The 14,463-nt window shown below is 38.7% G+C and overlaps 1 protein-coding gene across 1 annotated transcript in view; it reads left to right on the top strand.

The window, feature by feature from the left end:
• NETO1 (neuropilin (NRP) and tolloid (TLL)-like 1) overlaps positions 1-14,463 on the top strand; it is a 100,354-nt gene that overhangs the window by 50,553 nt on the left and 35,338 nt on the right. The window contains exons 6-7 of the mRNA XM_010855051.1: positions 6,695-6,736; positions 6,855-6,982. Coding sequence (XP_010853353.1) covers positions 6,695-6,736; positions 6,855-6,982 — 170 coding nt within the window. The remainder of the gene's footprint in view (positions 1-6,694; positions 6,737-6,854; positions 6,983-14,463) is intronic.

The raw sequence follows: 14,463 nt of genomic DNA, 5'->3' as shown, positions 1-14,463 counted from the left end.
TGGTGCCATTGTCCTGATTCAGCAGTTTTATTCACTTATTACTTTTTGCACCATCAGTGCAACTGTCAACACAGATGTTTCAGTGGAAGTCCTAAGATTTAAAAGTTATCCAACAATTTGAATATTTCAATACTACTTGTGTTTGTTGCCAAGCGTTCATATAAACGAAGATCTATGATGACTTTGAGAAAAATAAGCAAGCTCAGCCATGTCTATACATCTGTCTATCTGTTAGAAAAAAGTAAGGTTCCGTAGACAAAATGTTAACTGTCTTCTTGTTTAAAGCTAAAATTTTACATCTGCAAGTTTCTGTATAGTTGGAAAGCGGCAGTGTCTTGGGTTTTGTTGCTTTTTAAAAAAATACTCTTCAGCCAGTAGACATTCAACAGTGTCAGCTGACGAAAGCATTGCTTGATTAGTTTTTCTGGTCTGTGTGTGCTTCTCTAGTCAACACGATAACTTGCTTTGTAAGATATTTCAGTGACTGTTATTTTTAGTTTGAAAAGTGAAATGAATTTTTGCTTTTTTGGTTTTGCAATATTATTTTTTGTTTATTCAAAATTTTCCCAAATAAAAAGTAATATGTAATAACTATGCAATTATATAACATTATCTCATATACAATTATTAACATACATTATTTCACCATAAAATTAAAATATGTGTATTTTACTATATTTAAAGAGGCATTGTAGACTTTTGTAAAATTAGGAAACTTGCTTTCTTAACCTAAGTGCATGTTTTAACACCTAACGATGCTGAAAAAGAAATTGAAATAACAGAGTTCTCTGACTCATGGAAGTGAAAGATCTCCTTCAAAGAAAATGAACTAAACTCTAAATAAGAAATGAAAGTATAATGAAATCTGTACTTCCCCAGGCTTCATAGATGTTAAAATTTAACTGACTGTGTGTTATGCAACAGGACATTTTTGAATGGTATTACTGCATTAGTTCAATTGTGGCATAATTTTGAGGTCAATCACTAAAGAAAAAGAACTGAATTTTTCAACTGTAAATGTGATGAACTCTTTAAAATCGAAAAATTATCTGTTACAGCTTTCAAACTAGAAATGCAAAAGACAACAAAGCATCTTAAAAGGTAAGTTCTCACACTGGTTGGAGAAGCAGACACAATACTCTCTCTAAAAGAGAATTTTAGCTTTTAAAGAGCATATTATGTTTATGTTTAAAATATTCAAGACTTCCCAAACTATTAACTGTCTCAAAATAATGCTGCAATCAAACTATCACAATAAAACTACTATAAAATATATTTCTCCTAAATCACAATAGGGCAAATTATTAACATCAATAAAGCTGAAGGAAAGATAGTTTTTTTTTTTCCCCATCTTTTCATTTCTTATGTAAAGCTTTTTCATTTTATTTGGAGTACATTTCTCCTTTCCATAAATAATAAACCTCTTTGAAATATGAGTTTCATTCTTTTCTCAAACTTTAGATGCAGACATTGTAATGGTGATGGAGGAAGTGAATTTTAGTCTTCTCCATCTCTGACAAAATGTCCATCCTTCACAGTAAGAAAAATATATTATAAATACATTTGTTTCATTTCAGAGGAAATACTGTTAAATTTCATAATGCTTATACTTTATCTATCTATCTATATCTATATATATATGTGTGTATGTGTTTGTGTATTTATAAAATAGGACAGGAAAAATGTACGAATTCTAGCTGTGCTTCCGTGTGGACTCAAGACAAAGTTCAAGATTTCTAAATTAGAATGTATTGGACAAAAATGGAGTTATAGAGATTATGGCAGGGGAAATTAAAGATAACAGGTCAGTGCCCTATTAAATCATTGAGAATAAAGTGGGCTCATCTCTGAAACTGTATGTCATCTCTACCCTAAACTCACTGCCTGAGACTGCTCTTGAAAACATGAGCGAATCCTTCTTTAACCACACTTGTGATGTTATCACGTGTCATGTAGGATCTGAAAAACTCTGCCCTACATTCTTGAGAAATGAGGATAGCAAAAGACAACATTTTAGTAGGACTGTGAAACAGGTTAGCCATTGGATATCATGAAAGAGTCTCCTGAACCCTAGAGGCCCCTGACCATAACTTGAACAGTGTTGGGTTAGGAGAATAATTTGTGATAATAACAACAAAATCCTAAAACCTCAGTAATTTCAGTAATTGAAATTTACTTCTTGCTCATGTAGCCTCATCAGGAAAAGGCTGTGCTCCACTTCCATTTCGGAATTGGAGCTGGAGTTCTACATCTTCGAGGTCTGCCTTCTGATGTTGACCCCGGGAGAGAGAAAGGGAGTGGATAATGTTTTCAAGAAATACTTGTGAGTTCAGCCTTCAAGTAAACATTACTGTTTTGCCCATATTTCACTGGACATGGTACCCAGAATTGCAAGGAAGCCTGGAAACATAGTCAGCTGTGTGCCCAGGAAGAAAAAAGATGTGGTTCATTAAATAGGAGGTCAGTCTTAAATACAACACCTAAGTACACTTAAATACAACATTAATGATTTCCTATAAGTGCCTCTGGATTGGAAAAGTGTTGATATAAAGCATTGCAAATCAGTCAACAATATAAGATAATCAAGTTATATCAGTTCATATAACTCATACAAGTTATACATATAACTTGATTATCTTGTATTGTTGACTGATTTGCAATTATTTTTATACACAAACACTAAGACATATGTTATATTCAGTAACATTTATTGTGTACCTATTATGTCCAAGCAGTGTCTTGGGTCATGGATAAAGGGAGGAAGAATACATATAAAGGCCCTTGTGTACTTTTTTATAGTCTAGTGGGAGTAGGTGGTCAATAAAAAGATAATAAATATGAAATAATAATGAGTTTTTATATTTAAAAAATGAACAAAAGAAAGTGGGAGTCAATGCTGCCTTAGAGGGGGTCATTCAGAAAGGTCTTTCCTCAAAGATATTTGAGCCAAGAACTGAAGAATAAGAAAGATTCATGGGTGCAAGAGCCCTTCGGGAGAGAGATTGCAGACCTAGAAAAGAGCAAGTTCAAAGTGCTGAGCATGAGAACAGCCTAGGGTGCTGGAGAAACAGAAAGCGTCCATGTGTTTTGAGAGGAGAGTGTGAGGTTAGCAGCCTGGGGTGTGCTGGGCAGGTGGTCTGGGAAAAGAACAACCAGGATGTTGTGTTCCGTTACAGAGAGTTGTGGCTTTAACCTTAGGGCAGTGGGAAGCCAGGTGTGTATCATGATTTGATTTGTGTTTTTAAAAGTTGATTCAGATTGTTTAGTGGGGCATAGACTTGGGGAGCTCTAAGTCCAAGGTCACTGTGCTTCTGCATAATAATTTATGTCATTGCCCTGGACAACCTGAAGCAATAAATCAATCTCAATATCCTTAAATTCGGTGTTGGCTGTTTTTACAAATCACTGTGTTGTTTATTTTTTCTTTGTTTCTGCAGCTCACAGGGGCCATGTATTAATGTGCTGGTCATATTACTGGTGTCTAATTCACAAATGATTATTTTCCCCAAAGAATTTTTTTTAAGCAATCAGTGCTCTCACCATTAATACAATGACAAAAATACATTTTTTCAATTCTCAGAACTGGAATTTCTCTCAACGTTGTATGGCATGAGTTATAAAAATGACAAATGTTAGCCTTCAAACTAGAGAATAGAATACCAACTACATTCTCACAGGAATCACAGGAACAGCTCTGCAAGGTTGAAACATTCTCATCAAAAAGGAGATAGTGAGTAGCACTAATGACCATTGTTAAGTATTATGCAAAATAGTAAAAAAGAATGTAATGAATAATAAAGAGTCCAGATAACTGAGGATGAGATGGTTATAGCGCATCACAGACTCAACAGACATGAGTTTGAGCAAGCTGTGGGAGATAGTGAAGGACAGGGGAACTGGGCAAGCTGCAGTACATGGCGTCTCAAAGAATCGGACACAACTGAACAACAACAAAAATAACTGAAGTAGGCAAGCTTAATGGCTGGAGCTTTTCAGTACCAATAAAACTGCTAAATGATGACAGGCAGTTTGCATAATTCTCTACAAAATAATTCTTTTCTTGTATACAGTAGGTATTAACATACGCATTTCTTGAAAAAATGATCAAATACCCGTTGACTTAGATGAAGGGAAAAAAGTCTCTGCTAGGAGGAGACCGATCCAAATAAACTCTTTGTCCTCATTTCTGTTTCTTTAATGGAAATTCCATACAGGTATTTCTGTTTTTCTTTTCTAAAAAGGTAAAAGAACTGTTTTCAAAATACTTATGCAAAATAATTTCTTTGTTGATTCTAAATGTATTGTTATTCTAACAGTGTCCTGCAATAAAGTGAGTCTAAGAAGAGGACAGAGGACGGACGGGTCTAAATTGTAGGGAACAATCCTACAATCCTTTCAGCTTCAACAGATCAGTGCAATTTACTAGTTAAAAAACCCACAAAAAATTAAATATTTCCTTTACTTTGTAGAACTAGTGACATCAGTCTGCAGTTATGGGCTCGTGCGTTCACATACAGAGATGCACCAAGAGGCATTCTCAGATACACACGGACATACACGCACACATGGTCTTAATATCCAGACCTAATTCTATCCAGAAAGAGTGCTAGCCTTCAATACTTCAGCCCCAGACCATTATTAAGTGGTGTCTTACAAAACATTTCTAACTTCGTACGACTTTTGATTTATCACTAATACCATAGTAGCAAAGACAAATTAAATTTCACAATCATCTTTTAAATTGAATACCATGTGTCTCCAAGATAAATCATAGCCTTTGATGCCTTTGCCCATAAATAAGAGAAAATCAATTCAAAGTAACCGAGACTATAGGGACGTGTATTGTTTCAAAAACCAAGAAGCTCAGAGAGTTGCAAGTCCAGACAAAGTGAATACAATGCCCAGTGATATCCTTAAGGACTCACAGTTCTCCATGGTTCCATCCTGCTCATCATTTGTTGCGGCTGTTTAGTCACTAAGTCGTTTCCGACTCTTTTGTGACCCCATAGACTATAGCCCGCCCGACTCCTCTGTCCATGGAATTCTCCAGTCAAGAATACTGGAGTAGGTTGCTGTTTCCTTCTCCAGAGGATCTTCCTGACCCAGGGATCTAACCCTCATCTCTTGCAATGCAGGCAGATTTTTTTTTTTTTTTTACCACTAAGACACCTGGGAAGTCTCTGCTCATCAAAAGATTCAGCATTTTCTTTCTTTAGCCTCTGCCAACATCATAAGTTGCCCACCACACATGATCCCAAAGGGGCCAACACCAACATGCCGACAACCTGAGCTGGGAAAACTATACGCCTTGTCTCTATATATTATCAAGTGAAATGTTCTCAGAAGCCCTCCAATAGGTTCAGTGGTATGTTATCCTGGCTGCATACTCACTTCGGAATCAATTCCAGGAGATGGAAACGAGACTACCACTTTTGGTTTATAGCAATTAAGATGCTGCAGAGGCTCATGGTAAATCAGGCTTCCCTGAAAGCACATATGGGGCTTCCCAGGTGGGAAAGAGTCCACCTGCCACGGCAGGAGACTCAAGTTCAATACCTGGGTCAGGATGATCCCCTGGAGAAGGCAATGGTACCCCACTTCAGTATTCTTACCTGGAGAATCCCATGGAAAAAGGAGCCTGGGGGGCTGCAGTCCATGGGGTCACAAAGAGTCAAATACAACTGGGTGACTGAGCAGGAAAACACCTAAATGAGCAGAGAAGGACAGACCCCTGGACTGGGGGAGACTGAGAAGACTGGGAAGAGACTGGATGTTGAGTAGACAGAATCCTGAGGAGCTCTTTGAAAACTAGCATGGGATGAAGAGTTGGGGAAGAAGATTTGAGGAAAACAGGATGGGGAATTCCCTGGTGGTCCAGTGGTTAGGAATCCTCACTTTTACTTCTGAGGGTCTGGGTTCAATCCCCGGTCAGAGAAGTAAGATCTCACAGGGTGCACAGCCCAGCCAAAACAACACCACCAAAGGAGCAGTGTAGCGCAGTCGGCGGAGGAGAGGGACTTTATGGTTTATGGTGTTCCACTTTCAATTCTGTTTCAACAATTTAAAGACTCTTTGAAATCACACAAAATAATTGTATCTAGAATAGGTGGACGTGTACCCAAACCTTGACTTACCTATGGATTTTGTTGTTGGTTAGTCGCTCAGTGGTGTCAGACTCTTTTGTGACCCCCATGGACTGTAGCCTGCCAGGCTCCTCTGTCCATGGGAATTCTCCAGACAAGAATACTGGAGTAGGTTTCATTTCCTCCTCCAGGGGATCATCCAACCTAGGGCTCGAACCCATGTCTCCTGCCTCTCCTGCATTGGCAGGCAGATTCTTTACCACTGCACCACTGGGAGGCCCCAACTATGGATTCATTTTACAAAAAAAAAAAAAAAAAAACCTGTTGTCTGATTATAAAGACAATGAGTAAGATTTTTACTTGATTATTAGATGAAGGAATGACATTGGAAGGTTTTTTAAAGTGGCTCTTTGATAAAAATCCTGTAGTAATAATATTATATAAATTAACATTATAATCTTAACATTATTATATGGTTTTTATTTAACCATTTAATTTTCCTTAATAGGTTTATAAGGGAGATTCCTGAATGATTCAATGATATCTTACTCAGTATCATTGTAAGTCATAAATACAGAATAAGACTAATTGTCTTTTTCTCAATTTTTAAGATCCTGACTTTAAGGACCTTGGAGTTTTGAAACCATTACCAGGTTGGTAAAACAGATATTTAATACTGTTCAGAGACCTTTGTTTTCTGCTGTGATCTATACTTTTGGTTTATTACTCAAGTTCCATTTTTGTATGTTTGTCTGGCATCTCGTTATTTAGTGTGTGAGTTTGAGATGGGCGGCCCTGAAGGCATTGTGGAGTCTATACAAATTATGAAGGAAGGCAAAGCTTCTGCTAGCGAGGCTGTTGATTGCAAGTGGTACATCCGAGCACCCCCGCGATCCAAGGTCAGTCTCAAGGTGAAATGCAGGTTTGACAGACAACTTGAAAAGTGTCTCCAGCATTGCATTGCTTTGAACCAACCAGACATGCTAGTATATTTCCGAATGCAATCATAAGCAATCATTTTATTTTTGTTTTGAAATGTAGCATGTCTTCCTCTGTTTAATGTAACTTTCAGGGTCACAATCATATGGAAAGAATGCTGAAGAGATCCTTGAATAATCTGGACAAGAGACTCTAGGGTAAATCTACCTCTAAAAAATGGATTGAAACGTTGTAAGCAAGCTATGGATTAATTAACTTATGCCCTTATTGTCAGTATCTGCAGTTTGCTTGCTTTTTAACTTAAACTCTGTGAAAGAAATTGTCCAGGGCTCACAAAGTCATGTATTTCTGGTGTGTAGCATTGTAGTCCAGATTCAGACTCAGATCTCTGTTTTGGAAACACTTGTTTAGGACAACTCTATTCATGCTATTATGGATGTGTCTTAAGAAATACTGGGATGAGAATTTTGTACCAGTAGCAATCACTGGTTTAGTGTGTTGATTATTTGCTTATTCTCCCTTTATTGTCATCCTTTAGAAGTAGAATATAGTTACAATAAGGCTTTACTGATTTGTTAGATTTAGAGTTGCTGGTTTATTGAAGTTGAACAGTTTGTCATTTAATTAATTGGCCTAGTATGTATATAAACTCTCAAGCACTATGGTGAAGAAATGAAAAATTATGCTGTCATATCTCCAGTTTAATTTTTAGACAACTATGTATCAAAATAATCCATGAAATAAGATCATTGAGGTATTTATAAGGTGTAGTAGAGTGAAGGAGAAGACCACTAGCCCCTGGTGAGGGGAATCAAAGGTAGGATCAAGTTGCATTGCAAGGCATCTTCTGAGTTTTGATGAGGAATGATGCTCTTAGGTAGACAGGGTGGGACTTGCCTTGATAGGTAGAGTAAATAGCTTCCCTAAGGTCATGGGATCATAAGAGATCCCCACTCTCCGGGATTAACTGCATGTGACCACGTGAAAGCAGAATTCCGGAGGTGAATCGTTAAGCTGAAGGATTCTGTTAGTGCCCTTCAAGAGCCCAGATTCATCCTGAGAGCGTTAGTGATGCATGTGCGTATGTGTGTGCCAAGTCCCTTCAGTCATGTCCGACTCTGAGACCTCACGGACCATAGCCCGCCAGGCTCCTCCATCCATGGGATTCTCCAGGCAAGAATACTGGAGTGGCTTGCCATGCCCTCCTCTTCGTGATACATACAAGACTGTGAAACAGCAAAGTGATGTGGTCAGATGTTTCAAAAAAACAGATCTTCCTTGTCTAGAAAGGACAGAGTTGTCACCCCAGGCTAGATATGAAAGAATTTGTGGCTAGATATTCCAAGTGAGGGAAAAATAAGACTCATCTCCATGTGAGTTGGAGGAATATTTCAGGAAATATTTCAGGAAATATTTTTATCTTTCTTCTCTTGATTTCCTATGCATATGTCTTTGGGGTTTGCATATAATTTGGAAGTGTGGCATATTTTTCCCAAACTTCTGGTGATGGAGATTCAGACCATAGTCCACTTTCCAGCTTTACCACTACAGGTCTCTCTACATCAGAACAATTCTTTTAAAAGGTTAATTAACTTTGTTAAAATTATGATTTATGGCGAAAGACATAGTAATATTTCCATTAGAAAAATCCAAGGCTACTGGGGACATAAAACCCAACCTACTACAAAGATTATGTGAGAGTTCAATTGCAGTTTATTATGTTCTTACTTAATTCGTGGATTCACGTGTGCTATTCATTTTCCTTCAACTCTATGAGTGAAAGCTATTTTAGATTTTTTTTTCAACAGGAAGTATCTGAGCCCCACCTCATGGTCATAACTGGCATCATTGTCACCGCAGTGTCAAAGAGAGGGTGTCAGTGAAAGTGCACACACCGTTTCCTTCCAGCTGGTAAATAGACCATCTTTTGTAAAATCCCAGAACAATGCCAGGTGTACCTGCCTGCTACAGAATCTGGCATTCTGTGACCCAAAGGGGAAGCCGCCTGCAGAGCTGGACAAAGATGGCTCTATTGTGACAGGCCTTCTCTGTTAAATTAAAGGTTAGGGGATAGGAAGTGGCTTTGAATAACTGTCAAAAAAAGCAAGAAGTGGAGATGACGCTTTACTTGGGGTTTCTATTTATATGGAGGTCCTAGCAGCCTAGGAGAACAGACTATCAAAGCACAAGTTAAGCTTGAAATGGCTCCTGTGAATATGTGAATGATAACTGGTGACTGCAGCATATTACACAATGAAAGTGCTAAATAGCTTACTAGGGTTCCATTAAAATTTACGTCAAGTGTATGTCGCTTCTCAGCCCTTTCATAAATAGAAAATACACTATCTGATACCGCCTTTGTTTGAGAATTGTAATACAGATGATTGCCTTTAATTAGAATGTGATTAACCCAGATTTCTTAGAAATTGGAATACCAGAGCCAGAAAGAAAGTTGGAAATCCATTACTGATAAGTGTGTTTAACAGATGAATAAGCAGAGTCAGGATAGTGAAGTTGGTTAACAATGAGATGTTGAAATATGTATCTGTAAGCAACTCTTTCGGAGTAGGCAATGGCAGGCCACACAGGTACTCTTGCCTGGAAAATCCCATGGACGGAGGAGCCTGGTGGGCTGCGGTCTATGGGGTTGCTACGAGTCTGACACGACTGAGCGACTTCACTTTCACTTTTCACTTTCACACATTGGAGAAGGAAAAGGCAACCCACTCCAGTGTTCTTGCCTGGAGAATCCCCGGGACGGGGGAGCCTGGTGGGCTGCTGTCTATGGGGTCACACAGAGTCAGACACGACTGAAGTGACTTAGCAGTAGCAGCAGCAGCAAGAGCAAGCAACTCTTTGGCTTTCATGTAGATTCTAGAGCAAGTGAGATTGGAGCATATTAATTGTGTCTCGTTCTGGATCTGGTTCAGTAAAGAACCACTAAGGAAGGATATTGGATGAGCCAATTATGGTAACAATGTTAATTTTGTGAAGGTTGGACCTTATTTCTCTCTAGGTACATGCATGTGTGTGTAAGTCACTTCAGTCATGTCCAACTCTGCAACCCTATGGACTGCAGCCTGCCAGGCTTCTCTGTCCATGGGATTCTCTAGGCAAGAATACTGGAGTGGGTTGCTGTGCCCTCCTCCAGGGCATCTTTCCAACCCAGGGATGGAACCTGTGTCTCTTACGTCTACCTGCATTAACAGGTGGGTTCTTGACCACTAGTGCCATCTGGGAAGGCCCTTCTCTCTAGGTACCCAGTGCCAGGAAAAATCTGTCATTCAGTTAACAGTCATGGAAAAAATAAACTGATATATATACATATATATATATATAACTGGACATAGTGACAATCTATAAACATTTAAAGAACCGTCAGGAAATAGAATTAAGAGGATAAGACTTAATTCGCATGTTTTTTAAGTACTGCAATTTATTTGAATGCTTGGATCTAGAGAAATATTAAATATAAAGAAGGTTTTTGTTTTTTATTTTAATAATGGAGATGTCCAAAGATCAAGTTGAGAATTCACGGGAGGAATCCAATAAAGTTTGGCTGGGATTTTGTATAATAATTAAAAAGTCAAGTTATTCTTTGGCATAGATAATACTAACCTCCTTTTAAGACCAAAACCTGATGAATCTATGATAACTAACTGCTCAGATATTTGATTAGTTAGTAGAAGGATTGAAGCAAGTTGCTCTCTTGACCCCCAATCCAGTGTGATGTCACAAAACCACAGTGTTTGGGGAAATCAACAACTTTGTTAAGACAGGAAAATAAATAAGTCAAAAGACTTATAAACATATAAATTTAAGATTATTTATTTAATAATTAAGGTTTGGGGAGGATAAAACTATAACTTTTATTAACTATCCATCATTTAAAGCTTCAAAATAATTTTTTAAATGTTACTTAATTCAAAATGTTGTGAATAATATTAAGACAAAAAAGAACAAATTTACAAATGCAATAAATTAATATTTTATAGTGAAGTTGAGTTTTCAGACTCATGTGACCTTAGCAAAGAACACAGTGCAGCTCACCAATACTTCTGACCTACAGAACTTAGAGATAATACATGGGCATTATTTAAAGCAGACTTCCCAGGGAGGGCAGTGGCAAAGAATCCACCAGCCAATGCAGGAGATGCAAGACACGTGGATTTGATCCCTGGGTTGGGAAGATCCCCTGGAGGAGGAAATGGTAACACACTCAGTATTCTTGCCTGGGGAATCCTATGGACAGAGGAGCCTGGCAGGTTATAATCCATGGAGTCGCAAAGACTGAACGACTGAGCACAACCACACAACAACATTGTTTAAAGCTGCTCACTTTGTGGTGACTTGTTATGGGAGCAAGGAGAAAATTAATGCATAAGCAAAGGGTAGCAGCAAAAATTGATGACAATGGTAAGCTTAGAGGCTCTAAAGACTGAGGCCTGCCCTTATTATCTCCAAAAATTAAAATAAAAATTGGATGAACGACATGAAAATTTTAACTGACAAGAGAACTACCTATGACAGTGTTATGCTTCAACTTTGTTTTTAAATGAAATCACAGTTTGTAGCATCAGATTTTGGAAAGTTACTGAGATGCTTGTCTGTGCAGGCCAGAAAATCACATTAATGTTGTTTTATCTGGGTTTGTTGTGTGGAGTGTGTGTTTTTTCAACACTTCAGAACACAGTATGATGTTCTGGTTTTCTCCTCTGAATAAAGGGCATGCTGCTCTCCTCCAAATTCATGGGGTATACTACTTAAAATTAGAAGGCCCTGCAAGTCCAGCCACAAACAGCAACCACAGAAGTCCTGGGCAACAAGCTTTTTAGAATGTAGCTTTATCTGTCAAAATGTAAAGTAATATTGAAACTGTAGTCAGTGTTTCTCAGACTGTGGTATATTTAGTTTATATTTATCATGGACAAAACCGTTCTGGCAAGTCTTAAAACATGACCCCGAACAGTGTTTGTCTTTCGCACATCACTGGGAGACAGACGATGGAAGCAGGTTGAATGGTTGATAGTAAATGTTTGCAAGTATATTAAGTTAGTAAATTGTTAGCCAGATATCCTTGGTTTAAATATGCAAAAGGAATTCTACTCTCCTATTAGTGTGACTTGGAAGACAGACATTACTAGAAATTGCTTATATGTTCTGAAGCCTCCCAAGTCCTATTCCACAAATCATTTTGTCAGCTCAAACTCTTTGTGATTGATTAGAAAGAAGAATTCATCAAAATGATGCACTGAGAAAGATTGCAATCTGACTATTTTACTGAAGTTATATATGATTCTGTTTATCACTTTCTCTTTTCTTCAGCAGACACACTAACAAGCTTTCTATTGTTTTCGACCTTAAGTAAAACACTGTCACATGGCATTTTTCTCCTTAGTAATATTATGGCATGAGCTTTAAGCTGACAAAATATCATTTAAATCCTAATGTGGGAAGGTTTTTTTAATGTGCTATATAGTATAGCTAGAATGGGAAAACTTGATCACTGGTCTAGTTAATGGATTTGGTTTGTGCAGTAACAACTCTGTACTCAGTAAAGCTAATTATCATTGGATATTTTATTTATTTTTAAAATTAAAAAAAAAATTTTTTAAATATATAATATCCTGCTGCTGCTAAGTCACTTCAGTCCTGTCCGACTCTGTGCGACCCCATAGACGGCAGCCCACCAGGCTCCCCAGTCCCTGGGATTCTCCAGGCAAGAATACTGGAGTGGGTTGCCATTTCCTTCTCCAATGCATGAAACTGAAAAGTCAAAGTGAAGTCTCTCAGTCGTGTCCAACTCTTAGCGACCCCATGGACTGCAGCCTACCTGGCTCCTCCATCCATGGGATTTTACAAGCAAGAGTACTGGAGTGGGGTGCCATTGCCTTCTCCGATATAATATCCAGTGAATGTAATTGTTCAATTCCTCTATGGATAGCATTCTAATAAGTTTAGTTCAGTTGCTCAGTCGTGTCTGACTCTTTGCAACCCCATGGACTGCAGCACGCCAGGCTTCTCTGTCCATCACCAACTCCCGGAGTTTACTCAAACTCACGTCCATTGAGTCAATCATGCCATCCGGCCATCTCATCCTCTGTTGCCCAATTCTCTTCCCGCCTTCAGTCTTTCCCAGCATTAGGGTCTTTTGCAATGAGTCAGTTCTTCACAACAGGTGGCTGAAGTACTGGAGTTTCAGCTTCAGCATCAGTCGCTCCAATGAATATTCAGGACTGGTTTCCTTTAGGATGGACTGGTTGGATCTCCTTGCTGTCCAAGGGACTCTCAAGAGTCTTCTCCAATACCACACTTCAAAAGCATCAATTCTTTAGCACTCAGCTTTCGTTATAGTGCAACTCTCACATCCATATATGACTACTGGAAAAACCAAAGCTTTGACTAGACAGACCTTTGTTGGCAAAGTAATGTTTCTGCTTTTTAATATGTTGTCTAGGTTGGTCATAACTTTTCATCCAAAGAGCAAATGTCTTTTAATTTCATGGCTTCAGTCACCATCTGCAGTGATTTTGGAGCCCCCAAAATATAAAGTTTCTCACTGTTTCCATTGTTTCTCCATCTATTTGCCATGAAGTTATGGGACCAGATGCCGTGATCTTAGTTTTCTGAATGTTGAGTTTTAAGCCAGCTTTTTCACTCTCCTCTTCGACTTCATCAAGAGACTCTTTAGTTCTTTTTTGCTTTCTGCCTTAAGGGTGGTGTCATCTGCATATCTGAGGTTATTGGTATTTCTCCCAGCAATCTTGATTCCAGCTTGTGTTTCATCCAGCCTGGCAATGGCACCCCACTTTGGTACTCTTGCCTGGAAAAGCCCATGGATGGAGGAGCCTGGTAGGCAGCAGTCCATGGGGTCGCTAAGAGTCAGACACGACTGAGCGACTTCACTTTCAGTTTTCACTTTCATGCATTGGAGAAGGAAATGGCAACCCACTCCAGTGTTCTTGCCTGGAGAATCCCAGGGATGGGGGAGTCTGGTGGGCTGCTGTCTATGGGGTCGCACAGAGTTGGACACAACTGAAGTGACTTAGCAGCAGCAACTCTGCATATAAGTTAAATAAGCAGGGTGACAATATATAGCCTTGACGTACTCCTTTTCTTATTCGGAACCAGTCTGTTGTTCCATGTCCAGTTCTAACTGTTGCTTCCTGACCTGAATACAGATTTCTTAGAGGGTAGGTCAGGTTACAGGTATTCCCATCTCTTGAAGAGTTTTTTGCAGTTTACTGTGATCCACAGAGTCCAAGGCTTTGGCATAGTCAATAAAGCAGAAGTAGATGTTTTTCTGGAACTCTCTTCCTTTTTGATGATCCAATGGATGTTGGCAATTTGATCTCTGGTTCCTCTGCCTTTTCTAAATCCAGCTTGAACATCTGGAAGTTCATGGTTCACATACTGTTGAAGCCTGGCTTGGAGAATTTTG

This window comes from Bison bison, unplaced genomic scaffold, assembly GCF_000754665.1.
Source record: "Bison bison bison isolate TAMUID 2011002044 unplaced genomic scaffold, Bison_UMD1.0 scf7180017864353, whole genome shotgun sequence".
Lineage (NCBI taxonomy): Eukaryota > Metazoa > Chordata > Mammalia > Artiodactyla > Bovidae > Bison > Bison bison.
This window is presented reverse-complemented; position numbering and strand designations above follow the sequence as displayed.